General features: G+C 45.6%; 1 protein-coding gene across 2 annotated transcripts in view; it reads left to right on the top strand.

Annotated features, from left to right (window-relative positions):
- The window catches only part of LOC147658872 (E3 ubiquitin-protein ligase TRIM39-like), a 134172-nt gene that overhangs the window by 1635 nt on the left and 111234 nt on the right, over positions 1–21303 (top strand). For both annotated transcript variants that reach the window (XM_086952078.1, XM_086952077.1), the window contains exon 2: positions 11049–11144. In XM_086952078.1, coding sequence (XP_086808204.1) covers positions 11049–11144 — 96 coding nt within the window. The remainder of the gene's footprint in view (positions 1–11048; positions 11145–21303) is intronic.

Here is a 21303-nt window from a genome sequence, read left to right as displayed (position 1 = left end):
GTGTGAGTGTTCAAGGTTCATATATGAAGAGACACTTTGGGGCATATTTACAAGGGAAGTGGCGGAGTGAGGTGTTCTCCCTCCTGGTTTAACGCCTCACTTCGCCACTACAGAAACACAGCATATGGTTACAAGAATATGGCGCTGCCCTGCGTTTCCCTCTGTGCTGGAGCTACACGTGGCAGCCCAGCGCCAACGCAGGCATCCTTGCACCGTAGTGCGAGGGTGACTGTGTAGGGAAGATTCTTTATGTGCAGAAAGGTCTCCCTTCCTGCACATAAACAATCTTTAAATGCCGGTTTGTAACTTCTATGTGTGTCCCTGATGCAGCAGACACAGGAGTCGAAAAACAGCTTTTTCATCAAATGATTGTTTATGTGCAGGAAGGGGGGACCTCTCCAGAAGCCACAGAGAACCCTGCCAGGAATGGAGCCCGCACTAGTGATTAGCGAGGTGAGGGCCTTAGCCGCCCCGAGGAGGGTTTGAACACACGGGCCCATAGTTTTCATTGAACACAGGAGGAGATTGGCTGAGAGGTTTTCTCCTACTGGGTCATGTTCCCCCACACGGGCTACCTTCTTATTCGATTTGACTTGACCATAGATTGTCTGCTATGAAAGGGCTCTTCGAAAGGAGGACGAAGTGACCTGAACCACCGGTGCACAGCCATAGGGTGGTCTTTGGCAGGAAGGGACAGGAGGTTTATACCACTAAGATTCTTTATGGCAGAAGATTTTTATTTTGCCAAAAAAGCTGTACAAACAAAGATTATGGACAAGCTTATGGCACCTGCTGCCAAACTGAAATTGTTCTAAACTCACCTTGATGTGGGTTACGTGCTGGTAACTGTTGCCTTCGAGCTCTTCCCGGGGGTGCTCACATCCTGGTGTCTTCTTTTGCGGGGAGGCCTTCGATGTGTCTTTATCATTTCTGGCTCTCTCTCCCTGGTTATTTGACGTCCGTCTTGAAAATTCCTGAAATGCCACATTGAAAATAAAATAATATAATTGCCATGATGGATATATTTGGACAGCAATGTTGGAAAAAAGACGTTATGCCGAGCTGATGAAGATTTTAAGACTTGCAATGTTGTCGTGATGTCGTCAGTCTTCAAGATGTGTCATCCCTTTCATACAGCCCTAATTTCTACCACGCCTCATTCCCCACATTTCAAACTGTGAACCCAAGGTATTGGGAGCAAGTTGCAATTGTGTTTCACCCGCTACTTCAGAGGTTTTATGGCTGATGTAGGGAGTAGAAACGCATGGATTATTCACAACATTCTAGCGGAGCCGCAGAGACCCCTGCCAGGAGTAACTGAGTGTGGGCCTCATCGAAGGTTGGCAGATGCAGGGATCCACCAAAAAGCAGCGTCCGCTTTGTTTAGAGTCGGGAGAAGCGCCATATTTCCAAAAGGAGAACCTCCATGGACTCCATCAGCAGAAACCCTTTCTAAAGGCCCATCTGCTGCGGGTCCCTCTGTCACTAAACGAAAGATGGAAGTTGGTCTGGAGTCCAGTTTTCTTGACTGGGCTCGCCAGGGAGCGCCTGGCAATCTTACACGGAAAACCAAAGAAACAAACCCCCTTTTCCTTTTTGTTTTTCTATAGCAAAATATGGAGTTTGTTTTTGGAATAAAAACGTTATTGCGCGGACTCATTAAAGATGTCGGCTGCTTAGCAAACCTGCCATGTCTTCAGAAGCGCTGCAGCGGCTCAGATGTAACCACGGTGATCTGCCTGATGGAGATCTTGCAGTTGTTCGATCAAGTCAAGGGAGGATATCTTATCTCTGATATTCAAGTTTAAAGATTTTAGGGAAAATAGCACCAAAAAGCACAAAGCGTAAACTGGGGATATCTGGTCACGCTGGACCAGGACAAAGTCAAAAGTTCAGGCTGTCCGTGAAGAGAGCAGCAAAGCAACTGAACAGAGTGCCTCAAATCCTTGTTTGCCGAGTTTTGCGAGGATCCGCATTGAAGATGCGTCATGCAGCCAAATTGATGCGTTGGTTCTGAAAGGCGGTGATGCTATGATGAAAGGGCCTACATCGTCAGTGAGATTCTCATCAACGGGCCTTGCGATGTGAAGTCCGGCATTCAGGATGTGGTGTGCAGTCAGTGCAGTGCATCAGTCCCGAAGAGATAAGAGGCTGCGATGTAGAATCTAGCGCAGAGGCTGCCATTGATGAGGGATGCAGGGCCTGGGCCAAGGATGTGTTGTGCAGTGGCTGTCCCGATGGAGCTGTGGCAGCGATGCAGGTCTTTAAACTGGGTCTGATCCACGTAGCTGCAGCAATGCATCGGTTCTGCTAGGGTTTGCATATCACAGCCGAGAAGGTGCATCGGTTCCGCTGTGCTGTAGAGGCTGGCAGAGCACCTTAAACTCACATCCAAAGTTACAGGACTGGGGTGGTTTTCACTTGGCAGGATACATTCACAGATGGCAGAGCCCAGGTTCAGGTGCAAGCTTTGCTGAAAGCCTGTTGTGTCCCTAAGGCTTCCGACCCGGATTTCAGGCAACTATCCCTTGGAGTCACTCTGCAGTTCTGGGTTAAAGAGATACAGGCCCAGTCATTCTTACCCAGGCAAGAGGGCAGCAGGCAGCCAATCGGCACAGCAGATCAGCAGTCCTTGTAGCAGCAAAGTGGCAGTCTTTTCAGCAGCACAACAGTCCTTCTTCCTGGCAAAGTATCCACAGACCAGAAGTGAAATTAAGTGGTGGTGTCCAGGTCCAGTATACATACCCAGTTGTGCCTATGAAGCCTCTAGAGGCAGGCCTTTGACATGCACAGATGCACTGTCTTCCCTGGCCAGGAGAAATACACTAAGCCCAACTGTCACCCCCACGCAGTCATGCAACCTAGAGATAGGCCACAGGCACCAAATCGGTAAGGCAGGAAAATTGTAATTTTAAATCTGACTGTACCCCAAGTTAGGAATTTTCTTTACAATTACAAAGACACCAAACATACACTGCCTACCTGTTCCCATTTGGAAATGATGTGTATAAACTTTAATAAGGTAACTCCACAGTTATCCTATTGGAGAGATAGACCTTGCAATAGTGAAAATGACTTTAGGTGGTTTTCACTACCAGCACATGTACATTTTAAAAGTACTATTCCAACCTTTTAAATCCACTGCACTATGGGCTGTCCAGGGCCTACAATAGTGGTGACTTATTTGTATAAAAAATGAAGGGTTGTACATGTAAATTGATACTTGTATAGCGCACTACTCACCCGCAAGGGTCTCAAGGCGCTTGTACAAATACCGCTGTGGTATAGCGCACTACTCACCCGCAAGGGTCTCAAGGCGCTTGTACAAATACCGCTGTGCGCTGTGGAACCCATCCTGGCTTTCCCTGTGAGGCGTCCACTCCTGGGCACCCACAAGGTGGAGGCTAGGCATCCTTAGCGTTGTGGGGGCTGTTGTGGAGATTAAGCAAGCTATTGCCCAGAGTTGCAGAGTGGGACTCCATGATTGTGCCGCTCGCATTGAGGTTTTTGCCTTCGTGAACCCAGACCGGCGCTGCAGGAGCAGCTTACTTGCTTCAAGCCCTGATCCAGACAACCTGTCATCGCCTGAGGAGACGCGTGTGTGCGAGGCCGCAGAGGAGGTGAGAGGTGCGGCCCGGGACTGCGAGGACCAGCAAGCAACACCAATAGCTGGTCCTCTTCCCGAGGGAGCCGCGCCCCCTCCCAGTGCCACGCCCCCAGCCAGCGTCCATAACCTCTCGCGGCCCCCGCTCCGCGGGTGCCGCTCGCATTGAGGTTTTTGCCTTCGTGAACCCAGACCGGCGCTGCAGGAGCAGCTTACTTGCTTCAAGCCCTGATCCAGACAACCTGTCATCGCTGTGAGGAGACGCGTGTGTGCGAGGCCGCAGAGGAGGTGAGAGGTGCGGCCCCGGGACTGCGAGGACCAGCAAGCAACACCAACAGCTGGTCCTCTTCCCGAGGGAGCCGCGCCCCCTCCCAGTGCCACGCCCCCCTGTTGACCTAATACCTACCTATTAAAGAGAAGCCACATCACGCAACGCGGGATGCGCGCGGGACGCAGCCCGGGCGAAGCCCGGGCCAAGGGCTGGCCCGTTGTTGCCCGTTAGTGCCCGGGAGTGACCGGACCGGGCCACCCCTCTTTCATCACTGAAACCCTACCTAGCTGTCTACAATCATGCCACCGAAAACCAGGAGTACTTCGAAGACTAAATCGAAACACGCCCAGGAGGTAGAAAAATAACCGGGCCCATTGACCTCTTCATCTCACGGACTCATGAGGCAATCAATCAGAGTATTTCCCTCATCGAAAAGAGAGTATCACTAGACCTCATGAACGCGAATGCGAAACGATCTTCCCTTGGCAATATAGCAAATGCCACCTCGCCCATTCACCTTAACTCCCAAAACTGTTCCCTTCCCACGACCTTGTCCGCTCCCGATATTAACACAGTGCCATCTACAGTAGATCTTTCTGTAACACAGTCTGAGTCTGACCTTTCACTAATTTCAGACAATCTAGAGGCAACCCCCGATCTGGCGGCCTGCCAAACTCAGGAGGAAGTCCAGACCAATTCAAACCTGCACCCTCAAAGAGAAAGGGAAGGAGCCATTCCGAAACAAGGTACTACAAAAACCACTGAGAATGCAGCAGCTATAGTTCCCAGTACAGCCCATGCTATAATCCACCCAAACCCCACAACGCAACAAAACGCACTACTCCCTCCTACAGCTAACCCCCCCCATCTCACAATCTATAGTGAGGCTACCGACAATCTCTGCAGAACATGTAAAGTCACCTCACAAGTGTTGACCACAACAAAAGACCTCTTGTTCCAGTACTTGAAACCCATTCAACTCAGCATCAGAAACATAGAAGCCCAGTGGACTATACTTTCCGCAGCAATTCTTGACACCAATACGCGCATAGAAATAAAGGGCCAGCGCAATCCCCCACAGCCATCTAAAACTCATTTCCAAACACAACCATCCAAAGTATCAAAACGACCAAATGCGAATACCCTACCCCCAAACCAAAAACAAAATACTACGAATCAAAACTCGCAAAATACAACGCCCCAACCACAGCTGAGCAAAACAACTGTCGTACCGAACCAACAAACATTTAATACAGGCCCAGTCACCCTAGACACCCCAGGACCCGCAATAAACAATTCTAGCAAAGCTCACCCTACAAAAAAGTCAGAACCTCCCCCACCTAAACCAACGGTCCCCCAGCCTTCACCTAAGAACACCGCTAGAAAAACACCAGTAGCCAGACGCCCAGCCCACTTGCCCCCGGAAGCCACTCCCTATACAAAAGTACTTACTGGCGTACCAGAGCTAACCGAAGATACCCCTGAAACTGCATGGTCCCTTAAAAACAAAGTCATGCAATGGCTAAGTATCAACAGGCCTTTAGAACCCCACCTTTCAGGAGGAATCTCCACAGTCCGCAGGGTAGCCTGGGTAGGCAAAACCACAAAAACGATCCGCGGAGACTGCATTATAGTAACTTGCAGAGACCCCTCCGCAGTGGATTATATTTGTGCCTGGCCCTCGCTGGAAAAAAAGGGGGGAATCGATGCTCGGCATCTTTCTTTCTTTTACCCTCCAGCGAGACAACATCGTTATACCCCTCCCTGGAACTGGCACCAGATCCCCAAAGAACCATGGAATCAAGAACCGTGGAACCAGATAGACTATACACACGACCATGGTGGCAGAAACGCCCCGAGAGAATGGCCAAGGCAATATTGGCAAGATAGTCCCTTTCAAACTTATGAAGGCTGGCAGGGCTTTCCTACGCAAAACCGTTCGACTGTCTAGAGATGGTCGATTGACCACTCAGTGCTGAACCTAGGAACACAAACACCATCACCACACCACAATCAAATAATCCCACCCAGCAGCCAGTATCCCAGGAGTCTGTTCTTTACAACCATAAAAACCTATTTCAGGAATCGACAACTGCTTCCCCCAACACTTCTAATAATCTTACTCATACAACTCCCTCAGTTGTAGACGGATTCTCCCCCGGCTCGTACCATCAGCAAATCGTAGCTCCTAAAGTTCCTGTTAATCCCCCACAGGTCCAATTACCTCAAATGACAGAAACCCAAACTGCGAACATCCAGTTAACTTCCCCCCAGGTCTCTGTAGACACCACAAACCTGTGTTTCTCCACCGTGTACTGGAACGTTGCAGGCTTGTCCTCAAAAATAACAATGGGGCTATGGCTCGACACAGCCAGGCAACACCAGATACTGTGCCTACAAGAAACCTGGTGCACAATCCCACTATACCTCGTGGGATATAAAACTTTCTTCACTGCCGCACTACATGGAAACATGGGCAGACCCAAGGGGGGGCTCATGACTTATGTCGCCAACACCCTTCCCCTCAGAGTGGAATTACTAAAGGAGTCACCGACATTCCAAATCATGCAAATCACGCACCTAACAGCATTTAAAGACAATAACTATATACTCATAAACTATTACAATAACTCTGGTACTTCGGACTGTTGGTCAAACCTTGAAGAGATAGTTACTTTTCTAACCTCACTGCGAAATGACAACAATATATCCACAATTCACTTCATCTGGGGTGGCGACTTCAACTCCCCTTTATGCCCAAATCACAAAAATGGAAACTGTGGCCTCCAAAACGAACTTGGGAATCCTGCTCCTCACTTTGCCCACTCGACATGTGGTAACAAACTCAACGAAATTCTATTTTCCCTAGATCTGGACTATGTGAATGAATTGGTTGATCCGCAGAAGGACTTTCTACCCACCTTCCACGGACGAGGCTACTCCACAACCATCGACTATATAATAGCCTCGAACTCACTCAAAGGGCAACTAACGAACTATGAAATCGGGTCCAACCCAATAAGTGACCACTACCCGCTCAGTATGAAAATTAACATCAAACGAGCAAGAGTTCACCATGTAAAATTAAGTTCCCTTAACCAACATTCAGTGTCCCTGAATAAACTGAATGGGTACACAGTCAAATGGGCAAAAATAGACCCGGAAGAGGTGACACAGCGGATAATCGATAAAACAGAACAGTGGCTATCCAAATGTATGTCTCTGGATGCACCACCGCAAATAATTGTCAGTTGTTTCCAAAGCATCCAGGAAACAATAAGGGATGAGCTTTTTGTCATCGTCAAAAACAAGACCAAGTCCCCCGCCACGAGATGGTTCGACACCGCTTGTCGGAAGGCACTTACATCACTTAAAGAAGCCCTGAGTAAATCTACGAGAGATCCCCAGGAAATCTCCTACTTAAGAAAAATGTATAACTCTGCAAGGCAAGATCGCAAAAAACAAATAAAACAAGATCTTTGGCTGCGTCTACACGATAGTGCGCGAAGGAAAGACAGTACCGCATTCTGGCAAACTATAAGATCTCCTTTCTTGGCCAATAGCACAGACTTTGAACATCTTGACGTGGCAATAACCGAGCAAGATTGGGTTTCCCATTTTGCAAAAATCTTTGGAACACCTTCAGACTCCGTAGTAAACAACCCAACATACAAGGTCCAACCGAAGAAAAGTAACATCTACCCGATTAAGATACATTTTTCTCTTAATGAAATCACAAAAGCAATCAGGGCTTCTAAATCTGGTAAAGCCCCCGGCCCTGACGGGGTTCCAATGGGCTTCTTCCTCTATGACGTAGACTTCTGGTCGCAGATAATCACCTGGGTCATGTCAGCAGTAGCCTCGACCGGCCTTTTTCACTCATGGTCAACTTCAATTCTACTACCCATTTTCAAAAAAGGTGACCGCAACGATCCCGCCTGCTATAGACCAATCTCCCTTCTGGACTCCATGGGCAAGATTGCAGGTCGAGTACTCCTGGACCGACTACAATCTTGGGCCCGGGAGAATAACATCATAACCGACCTGCAATATGGTTTCCAGAAGGGGCTCGGGACCGTGGAGCAGGCCCTCAATCTTGTTCTTCCGGCTGGTAAATACGTTCATGCCAAAGGAGGTAACATCTTCCTCGTCTATGTCGACTTAAGTGCGGCATTTGACTGCGTCCAGCATGCGAAGCTTTGGCAAATGCTCACTGACCTTGGTGTGGACCCCCCGATAATAACTTTTCTACGAGAACTCTACACAAATGCTGTAGGCCGAGTACGATTCGGTACCAGCGGCGAACTGTCACGACCATTCCAAATAACGAAGGGAGTGAGGCAGGGATGTGTACTGGCTCCCTTCCTGTTCAACCTGTATACTAACGGGCTTGAACAGGCTATGCTGGTAGGGAGCCAGGACCTCCCCCAGATAAACCATCGCCCGATACCCACCCTCTTGTATGCTGACGACTCAGTTATTATAGCAAGGACTTTAAACCAACTCCAGCTACAAATCAACATATACGCAGCATTCATGGACTCCCTTGGTCTCAAAATCAACATCAAGAAAACTTTCACAATGCATATTGGTACCAGGATTAAAAAACCCAAATCAATAATGGTTGATAACAATAAACTCTAAAAAACCCAGGTCTACCCTTACCTGGGTATCCTAGTGGACGACGCTATGAATTGGCGAAAGGCAATTGAGGCCAGGAATCTCCATTTCCGTCGTGCAACTTCAGCATTAACCTCCTTCTCGAGGAAACTGGGGAAACCAGCTCCACCCGAACTCTTGGCCATATACTATGCAAAATGCCACAGTGTGGCCACCTATGGAGCTGGAATCTGGGGCCATGGACGTATTGACCAACTACAGGTCACTGAAAATGCTTTTATAAAGTACATCTTAGCCCTCCCTCAAAGCTCCCCGATATTAGCCTCACACCAAGAACTTGGCATGGAATACATCATTGATACCATTCGTTGCCAGCCCATCTTACTGTGGCATAGAATATGGTGTAATCCCGAATGTCATCTGACTCGCTCCCTCATCACTGACTGTTTAGCCCTGAGAAGCTGGCGAAAAATCCCATGGCTAACCTACATATGCAACTTTTTTAAAGACCTAGATCGCGAGTCCTACTTTGATGAACCTCCCTCAGTGGAAGACATTTCTAGGAAACAGTTAAAGCTATTGTGTATGGCCCATCTGAGGGATCTCCGGAACCAGGCAGAGATTATTAAACCACAAAATGAGAAAATCTGTGCTCAACAGTCTGGAAAATGCTTACAGCCCAACCTGACGTATTTTTTATCGAATCACGAAAAGTTTTTACTCACAAGACTACGCTTTAACATTTTTTTCCGTCTAGTTTCATTTCCGGATATGCACAACTGGTCGCGTAACTTGATGAACTGTCCCTGCGACGGAATCTCCCCACAATCCACGATCCATGTTGTCCTTTTTTGCAAATATTATAAACTACCAAGGAAAACCATGGATTATTCCTATTCTCCGAACCAGTGGACTCAGACAATCCTATCCAGCATTTCTCCATTTGCAATTCCTAAAAACGTTACATGAAGCTAAACTTATAGTGACTTTCCTTAAAGCAGTCTGAACAATACGTCGCAATGTTTCTAGTCAAACCGGAACTGTTCAGAACTTGTAAAAATTATTCTTCTATTTTCTTAAAAATGTCTTTTTCTACTGTGATTTAACCTTTTTTCTTACTTATGTGCTTAAAACTTTTAAACATGTACTTTTTATGATTATTCATATCAATAATCGAATAAAAGTTGATGAAACTGAAACTGACTCCATGATTGGAATAGGCAACGAGGCGAGAATTATCAGGTCCGTGGAATTTTTGAGCCTAAGACCCGCCGAGGTGGGGAATTGATCCCTGGTCCCGGGCTAGACCTCTGCATCAGGGTCTGCCGCTCTAATCATTGAGCCACATTTCTCCACATTGAGTCATGCTTCTCCTAGCTAAAGGTTTTTTTTTCCAGGTAGAAATAGCAGTTTAAAACTACACACACGGGCTGCAATGGTGGACCTGAGGCATGATTGTGCTACTTAAGTGGCTGTCACAATCAGTGCTGCAGGACCACTTTTAGCATTTCATTTATAGACTCTAGGCATAGGTAGTGCCACTATACTAGGGACTTGAAAGTAAATTATTGTTACAATTGTCTATATGCCAACTTTACCATGTTTTATGGAGAGAGTACTTGCAATTTAGCACTTTTTAGCAGTGGTAAAGTACGCATGTTCCTAAAACCTGCAATACGAAGTCTGCAAACAGGAGAGCTTGAGGCAACAGCGTAACTGGAAACCATGCCAAGGATGCCAGGTCTAACACCCAATTTTCACTATACTCCTCTTCCTCTACTCTCCTCTCATTGGCCCCCCTCAGCATATGCCTACTGAAGGCCCTACTCCTCTCCTTCTACTCACCTCTCATCAGTACATTTTGCAAAAATGTGGACTGCTAGGGGCACCTCGCCGACCCACAGGTTGGTTCCTGTGAACTTTCTATTTAAATAGTTTTGCCCACCTACCTGAATCAGACGCCCTAAGTCCAAACTTCTAAATTCATATGCAAACGGAGAGGCAACAACAACCAAAATATAACAGTCTTTGACTCCAAACAACCAAGGAAGTCCAGACTACTTTTATAGATGAATTCTTTATTCTTTTTTCCAGTAAACAGCATAAGACTCAGCCAGCGCCTCTCACTGTTGTATCACAAGCGTCATCAGGGCTGCACTCATCAAAAGCATTTTTATATGCTATTAACACTAGAACAGGATGTATACAATAAACACATCAAATATAGGAAAGGAACAGATATTATAGAAGCTAATTAATACAGAGCAAATCAAGTATCTTTGGGTCACAAATTATTTTATAATACAAACCAACTTAAAATCTGTCCATGTGTGGCGTGGTATGTACATCTCGGGGAAGTGTGGCTGATGCTTCTAACTTGCAAAACTGGTTACAACTCACAAATCAAGATATGTGTGACTGGTAATTAAAATGTGAATTTGCGGCTGGTCCTCACAATCTGCATATGTGTGGATCATTATTTAGTGTTTATTATCAAATGATCAACTTCACTTTACAGATCTAGAGTTGTGATTTGTGTTTTCCTCTCTGCAGGTGAAGCTCCAGGACTGGCTGAGTCCTCTGAGGAAAGAGATGGGATACATGCTGGAGTCTAAACTCAGGGAAGAGGAAGAGTATCACACCCTGAGGGTGAGTGGCCGCCGTGAGCCCTGCGCAGTTAAAGATCTGTCATTGTGTGTGTGAAAGTCTGTGCACGCACCTGTGTAGGTAAGGGATGCAGAGAGGCCAATGGTTCACCTCCAGCCTGGGTCAGGCCTCCACCAGGTAAATGTACTGACTGGAGAGCCACGGTCCGGGGGGTTTTGGGGCTCAGATCTTTCCAAGGGTTTTGATGAAAGAAGCAAAAACAAGAATTACTTTCACAACCTTTAAGCAGTAATGTGTATTTATTTGTCTGTGTGTCTTTGCACTTCTGTTTTGCTGCCATAATCTGAATTCCAAAATGTTTACTGGAACATTTATTCATTCCAGAACCGTGACTACATTATTGGCGATGTGTGCTTTCTGTCGGCTTGCCACTAGCCTCAGAATATCAGTTCTTATTTACAAGCCTCTTACGCTGCCGGCGCGTCACTTTTAATATTCGAAAACGTGACGTACCCGCGTCGCAAGGGGTTTGTAAATAAGCCCCGTTGTCTTTTTTTACATGCCATTGGATAATGGATAAGTGGTGTCCTGAGCATGATGAGGGGCATGTGTTATTGTAGTCAGTGTTAAATTGGTGTCCTTTTATAGTTGAGGATTGTGCCTGGTGACCTTTTTGAGTTGAGATTAAGTCCTAAAGCGTTGTGAAGGTGCCGGGTCAGTTTTCGGTTTTTCCAAGCAGTGTGAATTTTATCTCCTTGGGTAAGAGAGGCACTTCTCAAATCTTTTCTAATAATGAATAATGAAAGTTGTTGATGGGTTTTGGAGAAATGTTGGACCAGTTTAGGTCCTGTGTCAGTGAATAGATCATGTTCTTGATGGATTTCAGAAGAACTGAGATGCAACGTCAGTGATTGTTTTCTCTCCTTGATGGTTTTTTGTAAACCAGCTGCGATCCACCGTCAGTGATTACTTCCTGAGTTGGGCTGTAGCACAACATGAAAAGCCCTTTAAACTGTAATTAATAAGGAAGCCAAATCCTAAGTATCCCATCAACATTTATTAAAAGAGGCAGAAGTTAGCAATCTTAAAACAAACATATACTCCAAATCTGCTATGGTGACCTCACTGCTACGCAAATGAGAGAACTCTAGCGAATCTCTCCAACAAATGACATTAGACCCTGCCTAACTAACATGTATAGCATCTCTATGAGAGTATCTGAGATGGGACTAATCTGTAAACTGTTGTACTAGTTGACTCAGAGAGACCACCTCTAGACTAGTCCTCTGTATCTTAGACACTTCCAGAATATTGAGAACAGACACTCTTGACATAGCCGAAGTATTCACAGACTAATATCACACCGTGTATCACTCCAGGCCCATTCCCAAGATAGAGCATCTGTCGCCCCCTGATAGGTGACCTTCCCCTTCAAGGCCCATCCAATGATCTTTGGAACAAACTTGAACCTCCACTCACTGAAGATTAGCTCGCCGGTGCCTTGGTTGTGATGCAAACCTGTAAGACGTGGGTACAAATGGATTCCCTATGGAGTTCTTTCTGCAGATTGCATCGAATACGTCTTTTCACCTGCTATATGTCAGACGAACATCTACAAACAGCTACAATCACAGTTTGACTTAATCTCGGCTAATCACCCGACATCTGTCAACTGTGTAGCCACTCTCATCAATTAAAGAAGCCGAGGTCCTAGCCAAGGCATCGGCCAACAGGTTGATGAGGGTCATTGGCTCCTTGATAGGGAGAGACCAAAATAGTTCATGCCCAACAGGGGCACTAGTCATTGCATCACGCTCTTACTCGATTGAACTTTGGGCCATACTTTCTCTCATACATAAAGTTATTATATGATTATCCAGTGTCCAGAGTTAGAATCAACTGCATTTTATGCTCCTCATTTGAAATCCAGCTACTCGGAATTAAACCTTGTCCCCCTGAGAGACCAAATCATCAGCGACAACCATTATGTGAGCAAACTACCCCTCAATGTAGATTAGACTTTGATGATCCTCCTTCCTAAATGTCGGCATACATATTTCAGACCTTTCCCTATGAATTGCCCAAACACGATCTTGACAAGTTTCGATCCAATGCCATCAGCTTCATTTGGGCAAACATTTGGGTAAAGGGACTACCCAGATTTTCACATCGCATGAACCCTTCTGAAGGAATGAAGAAAGGAACATTTTCTAATCAGCCCCAAGGTCCCTTTGATTCTCCTCTTCCACATTACGGTGGTTCCTAAATGGTGGCGGACAGATAGTCGATGGAATAAATGGGAGGGTAAACTTGCATCGCAGACACCCGTCAGGCAGAGAACATCTATGAGGCATGCTAAGAAGGTAGACAATTTCAGAGCACGGGAAAATATTGGCATCTCTCAATTGGGCAATGTATGGAAAGATTCCTAAAAAAGATCGTTCCCCACCTACAATCTAAACTTACAATAGCTAACGCTCATCTTTAGGGCTCATCCTTTCCTATTACGCAGTAATAGGAAACGAGCCCTAATGCAGTCAAACCATTTCCTAGTTTAGAGGATTTTGGGAAGTGCACGCCGCCTCGTGCACAAGCTTGCCTGAGCCTTCTGCCCATCAGCCTGCCAGTTCTCCTCCCCTAATTATTCACTTCACTTGTGACTCCCCATATCAAAGCCTCAGCCTTCCTCCCTTGCCATTTGCTTTCTAACCAGCCTGCCTCGAGAGCCACTTTCATGGCCCTGCATTTCTCCCCCCCCCCTCCTCCCCATGTCCACATCAAAGCAATCACCCTCCCTCCCACAGGCTTCAGTACTTTCACTTTCACGGCCGGGTCTCGCATTTCTCCTCCCCCCGCTTTATTTTCTTTCTCCAATCTCCCTTTTCGTCTAATTGCTCACAACCTAGCTCAGCCATTTAAATCCCAGGCTGTGGTTTTACCCTGGCCACATTCGGTACTTTTAACTGGCCTGTCGGGCCTTATGGGGGTCCCGTCAAACAGCACTTTCTTGCGGTGGCTCAGGGGAGACAGATATACATGTGGCTTAATCAGCTATAACGTGCCAGTGATCTGTGGTAGGGCCTGCCTGGACTCTCTGCCTACATCACGTCTGTCGCTCTATTTCCGTGACATTGTTTGCCTTCTCATTGGGCTCAGTGCAGCACGTTATTATTTTTCTCCCAGTGGTATTTAGAGTAGATGCCCTGCCTTTAACAGCACTGACAATAGTCGTATGTAAATAAGCTGCAGCTATGAGAAGGCTGAGCGTGCTCTGGGTAGAGTAGCGCCTCGTCTGCCTCTAAGCGCTGACAGTGCTTCTCTGCGCTATTATGAAAAGAGGAACTTGCTGCATGCTCCTTTTCATTAATTGGATCTGAGAGTTTCTCCTTACTCTGCCGAGTGAGGGGCGAGAATGGATTTCACCCACTAATCGGGTTCCCGAAATGCTTCTAATCGGTAAGAAAGGCGCACGCGGATTTTCATTTGAATTTGGAGCTCATTCTACCCCCATGTACAGCGCTTTGAACCCCTCTGGCGAAGCGCTTTATAATAACATTACTATCATTATGTTTTCGCTTTCTGAACAAGTTAAATATACGTTGCGGATTCGGTATAAATTGCCCCATGGTGTAAGGTGAATTGTATCAGGGTTGGACGATAATTATTTGTTGAAATCTGATGCCAACAAAGAGTTAACAAAAAAAGAATACATTGCCTTAAATCAGTGTCCTCAAGGTTAAGATGTCACCGTCTGTATTTATCTAGCGATTTGATGTTAGTGTTGCCATGCCATTGGACTACTATATTTTCTTTCAACACACTTACTTATTTTCGCTGCGGTTATTAATAATGCCATTATTTTTTATTTGTTTTTTTATTATTGTTTCTATGAATATTACAATTAATAACAAAATGCGTGACCATTGCAGCACATTGCACATGATGCTTAAAGAGGGTGCAAACGCAGTCGCCATCCCCTAGTACGGGTCTTACCACCTACACTTTTTCAGTGGGGTCTGACTGCTCCGGAATTTCATGTAGCCACATAACAGAAGCAGCACTAATCTGAACTTGCGTGCTCTGTGGTCCAAGCGGAAGGGGAAAACGCCTAGTAGACCGGGTGAGGGACGTTTAGTATTTCAACATCCATTCATCTTCACCACAGCCCATAACCAACCGGCACCAACCATGTGCCCTTGGCCCAGACTGCGCGCACTGCCAACCTTCCGAGACAGCTGGCTGGCTCTAGCAAATGTATGTATGCGCCGTCTCCACAGAGCACGTGCATCGTCCCAGAGTGAGTACACTCTTCAGGAAGAGTTTGCACCCTCCTCACACCGTCTGTGCACTTTCTGCCGCATGAGCATCCTCCCAATAATGAATGCGCCCTCTCAAGTTCGCTTGAGCAGTCAGTCTGCTGAACATGGAAACCCTAAAGTCAGCCAGTGTCACCTACTTTTCAAAAGCTTTAAGAATGACTAGTGTAGAAAAAGACTGCTCCAGATTTCATCTGTTTTAGAATGATGAAATCCCAAGTAGGCCCTGCCGCAATCGGAACCTGTTTTCTTCCTTCAGACTGTCTGCTGATCTTTGCATAGGCCAGCGATTAATACTGCTTGCGTGGTTATTTAAAAGGGCGTTAGCCTTGCTAGCAAGCACTTGAAAGAGCAAACATATAAAACCATTCAAACCAAGATCAAGGCACGTAACTGCGGGTGAAAAGGCACCCCCTGCTGGTGATGGAGCATTATCGGCAGGAGTCCTCGGGCACAGAAATAGCTTTCTGCACTCTTTTAAACTACACTTCCTCAGATCCAGGCACAGAAGCCCTTTAGTGGTTTTTCTGACACCACTTTCAGAAGAACACGCTCCACTTGTGAACAGCATCCCGGCTTGTATTTTCTGTCTTGGATCCGTAGGCAATAACCTGCCCACTCTGCCCCACTCCCGCAGTGCTCCTTAAGTACCTTTTCTTGTCTCCCCGTCCCGCCAAGAATGCCACTACACCTTTTCTCTGTGGTGGTCATTTATTGGCCGCAGTTTATTAGGGTTACAAGGAAAAACAGGTATCGTATCACTTGCATCAGGTATCACTTGCATTTACATGTTATGTCATTATACATTCCTTGCCATTGTCTCTTGCCCCTTCCTTCTGGGGCGGTTTTCTATTGGTTGGATTTATTTGCGCTTCCTCTGCGTGAGAAGGGGATATCCATTGTCCCAGAGTTAGGCTACCTTTCCGACCTGTTGTGCCCTGCCATCCGGCGGGGGCTGGGCTGCGAGCGCCGTCTCTGCATATTCCCCCTTCCCTTCGTCGCCATGTTGCCCAGCCGTGAGGCATCCCAGAGCCATTGTCCTTAGGCCATCTCACCCAGCCGTGCGGCATCAGAAGGTGAGTGGACCTATTCTGGCGCACCGCCCTCCGGTGTGCCTCTGTACCAACCGTTCTCAGCGTAGCCCTTCGCCACGCCCTTTCGTTATCACAGCCCTGCGACAATGCTGTCCCTATGGTGTGGGTGGGTGGGTCAATATTCTTTTCGCCGTGCTGCTCCCCCGCTCCTGGACATAGGAGTATCCCTGGGGGATCAGCGCTTATATGCCCCCCCAAGGCCTATCTTGGTCCTAAGGCACCCCCTCATTGGGGATTTCAAACGACGCCTGCCCCCCCCATTGGCCGCGCGGTGCAGCCGGAAACCAGGTGAGGGGGGGGGGGCGGGCTGAGCGCCAAATGGGGGCTCCCTGGCGTATCTGGGGAGACCCCGTATTCCCGCCGTCTTCTCCCCGGTCGGATCGCCGCTTCCGGCCCCCATCTTGTCTGCTTTGGTGGGGGCTCGCTGCCGGTTATGGCGCCGGCTCCTGAGCCCCTACGGGGCCCGCCTCTGCAATAGAAAGCTGCACTTTCAGTTCTCCCTACCCACTAAAACAGAGTTTACACGCACTACATGCTTGGTAGCCAGTTTCAGGGATCCCTGCTTGTGGGCTACGCTTTGCTCATGTTCTTTAAAAAATGACTCTTCGGTGAACGGCAACAGTGAAAATGGACTACAGATCAAATCAAGTGTTTCAGATGCTGGCCTATTTTTGCCAACCGGCCGCCATTTTTGAAAGTCTACAAATAAATCAAATACCCTGGCAATTAACTCATACCTACAGTTTCCAAGTTTGCACATGAAATATCATGCTTTAGCCCTATGAAATTTGAGTATCCCATGCCACTTAAAGGCCCAAACATATTTAAAGTCATGTTAGGTACTAGACTATGTTGTCCCTAATATTTGTAAACTCCATTCTATCTTAATATCATCTAGACCAAGTCACTGAATCTTGTCCGAGAACTCCTTCGACCGGAGATTCCACCATTCCGTGAATAGAGCATGTACCACTTAGTATATTTGCTTTTTTTTGTTGACCCTTTCCTTAGGTGATCTGATTGTACTGCCTACGTAAATGCAATCACATTTATATTCAATTAGATAGACTACGATTTTTGTGTTGCAGTTGATATTAGAGCGAATCACAAAATCCTTACTTAAGTTCACCCTGAATTATTTTTTCTTGTCACAAGCTCACTTGCACATACCACAATGTCCACATTTGTAAAATTCCAATGTGTTTTCCAATAATCCTGTGAGCCCAATGTGGGATAGCTGGGGCTTAATAGACCCTCTAAGGATCTACCCCTGCAAAATGTGATGTCTGGACTCACTGAGGTAAACTCCTTCAATGTTTTGTCTGCAAGTTATTATTATTTTATTATTTTTGGTTTTTATAGAGCGCGTAGTCACCCTTGAGTATCCCAGCGCTAAAACCTCGAACTCCTAAAGGGGGGCACAGGGAGACTTCGAAGAAAAATCAGGGAAAAAGGAGGGTTTTGAGGGACTTCCTAAATCGTTGGAGGTTTGGTTTGGTTTGGTTGGGAAGTAAGATGTCAATGATTCTGATTCAGTATTCTGATGAACCCTGTCTGTCGTGTTTCTCCTATGTGTATCCTCTCTAACTGTATCCTGTCTGTTTATCTTAGAAATCTTGTCTCTGGCTCTTGCTATATATTTGGTGTGTTGTAGCCTCTTTTTTTAATCTATTGTCCATATCCTGTATGCATTTCTGAAACTCCAGGTCGTGACTACAGTTATGTCTCTCACGCATCATCTCCCCATAAAGTATAGCTCTGATTTGATGCCTTGGATGCACACTGGATGTCTGCAATATAGAGTTGCACGAGGTTGGTTTATGGTACATCCTACTGTGTATTAAGTTGTCTTGAATATAAAATTCAACATCTAAAAACCCAATCCTCTCACTTCTGTGATGGTGTGTGAATCTGATGTTTGCCTCATTCATATTGAGATGGTGACAACATTATGTAAAGACCCCAATATAGAATGGAATACTTCCATAGTGTCCCCCACAGGGCCCAGATCCACTCCTTCTCCATCCCCCCGAATAAAGTGGTTCACATAGGAAGGAGAAAATGTGGAGCCAATGGCCACTCCCTGTATGTCTATTCCAATCGTTTTAAAAAAGAAACACATCATTGTCCAGAATCAACTTGAATATATATGTTAGCATTTCACTATGTTCCTATAAACCGGCTGATCTGGTGCTTAGTTTGTGTTCCAATGCCCCAATTCCTGTCTCATGTCTGATGGTAGTGTATAAGGCTATGATATCCAGTGTGGCCATTATCATATCAGGTTCCCATGGAATGTCAGTAGGTAAACTCAAGATAAGTTTTGTGTCTTTAATAAAAGACGCAATATTGGACACAATAGGCTGCAAGAAGACGTCCACAAATTCCGAAAGTCTTTCTGTCAGGCTCCCTATACTGGAAACAATGGGACTCCCTGGTGGAAAAGGGAGATACTTGGGAAGGGTATATAAACATGGATATCTCGGACGATCCACCCTCAAGTACATGTGCTCATCGTCTTCCGGTAGGTACTTGTCATGCCATCTCTTTAATGATAGATTGATCTTATTCTTAAGTTCACAAATTGGATTAACAACTAATCTTTCGTAAAACAACAGTTTGTTCAATTGTGACAAGATGTCCTGTTTGTAGTCCACACGATTCATCACCACAATATTCCCCCTTTATCAGCTTCTCTTATTCTGAGGTCGGTATCCTCTCTTAATAGTCTTTGAGCCAATTGTTTACCTTTCCTAAGGTTTTCCCCACCTAGCACAGTGTAATCCCCTTCCCTGACTGTGATTTTCCAGGTCCCCAACAATTACTTTGAGAAAACATTCTATATTATTACCACATAGGGGAGTGGGAGTCCATTTGGATTTGCTTTTAAGCCCACTTGTGATCCATGTGTATATTTATATCGTCCAGTATTGTAGTGGTAGTGATCGGATCACCCTCATAATCCGCAATGGACAACAATTTTCAAGTGTAATGTATATCTTGTATAGATAAAGCTCTGGACAAAAATGTTTTTGCAATGAAATAGTTATTTTATTTCCTTGAGGATTACATTAAAATATTTCCTAATTTTCAAATGTCTGATATATTTGAAAAGATCTATCTTAAGTCTGCATATGTTCCCACCCACTATTGGGACAAAAGCCCATACCCTTCTTCAAGAGTGAGGCCATGTCAGTATTAAGGTTAAACGCTGAGACGTTAGAATTTGAATACTCCTGTACTTCCTCTCCCACGATCTTGTCTTCATAATGACCTTCATGCCCTTTTTTCTTCGTGTGTTAACTCCTCTCTTTCCCCTCTGTTCTTTTTAATGGTATCTGTATGTCTTGTCTGTTTCCCATTCCCTCTCTTGATACTTTTTACTTCTCATAAAAAAGAGTCCTCAGTTAGAGTCTGTTTTGATGTGCCTTCTCCTGCATCTGTCTCACTTTTGCTTGTCAGTGGAGTGCTGAGTGATGTAGAGCTCGAGCCCACTTAGGTTGTCTCCAGTGCCTTGTTCCTTCTATCTGGTGGCATCAAGTGATCCTATTTCTTAGAAAAATTTGATATTTTGCCACTTCTGTAATCTACCTCGCCCCTCCTTAGTTTATTAGCTTTGCGTTGTTTTATCTCTTCCTGGTGTTTAGATAAAATCTCTTTCAGAATCAGATCATTTTTTTTGTTGCTTCAGCTAAGTTGAGGTCCCTGATCTCTGATTCCAATGTCATGATTTCAGTTTGTAGTTTGGAGAACTTCTGTCCACGTTTTCTGTGAGAATACCCATGAGATTCATTAAGTTAGATGTTAACTCCTTCTCCAAAGCTATCAGCAGGTCCTCATCGTAATTTGGGACGATTTGTGACCTCACACCTCCTATTTGATCTTACATATTGTTTAAGTGTTGCTCCATTTTACCATTTGGACATTTCATTCTTCCTCAATCTCTCTAATCCTATATATGTGTCTTTCAGACCCTCTCTATGCTGTGGGTTGCCATCCTGACCTCCTCTTCTATTGTACTACCTTTACTCGGTTGTTGAATATTTCTTCTGCTATTCGTCACGATCCATTGTGTTGTCCATTATATATATGTTACGTGTGTTGAGACGCCTCCCTACTTAAGCCAGACTAAGCCTCGTGAGGGGGGATCGAATGGGGATGTGGCGCTCACTTGACGACTCCACACAATATCTACCTAAAGGCTATTGTGGTTGCGGTGCTCTGAGAGGCGGGGAGATTCACCCAACTCCCCAATTAAGTGATCGAAGATCATTGTATATACCACATTCCTGCCTCAAGTACACGCTGCATTAAATGTACACAAACAAATATTCAAAATCACAATCTGTAATTCAATAATTTCTTTAATTATTTGGCCTGCTGGACTCTAAAGTCTTTTTAGTCTTAAAGCCAACACATGTTTCCTCGTTTATGGGACGTACCCCACAACTTCCTCAGGGCTAAAAAATAGAAAACAATCTAGATTGTAATATTACATATTCATACGCCACTCACTTTACACCTCTAGTCTGGTGACAGTAGTAACAGCATTCAAATCTAGTGATGTCTCAGTTAGTGACAAATATGTGGAAACACATGCACAAAACAATTTCAGAAGATCCTAAGTAGCATAGCATAGTGTGCACCACAGTATTAAACATCCAGGGGCACATGCATCAACATAAGGAATTCCGATTCCTTAATATCAATTTTTAAAATGCCTACATATTCCTTAATTGCGAATCGCAAATTGCGATTCACAATTAAGGAATAGCTACCCATTCATTCCTA

Source organism: Lissotriton vulgaris, unplaced genomic scaffold, assembly GCF_964263255.1.
Source record: "Lissotriton vulgaris unplaced genomic scaffold, aLisVul1.2 SCAFFOLD_965, whole genome shotgun sequence".
In the NCBI taxonomy this organism is placed as follows: domain Eukaryota; kingdom Metazoa; phylum Chordata; class Amphibia; order Caudata; family Salamandridae; genus Lissotriton; species Lissotriton vulgaris.
Note: the sequence above shows the minus strand (reverse complement) of the source record. Positions and strands in the feature narration are given on the sequence as shown.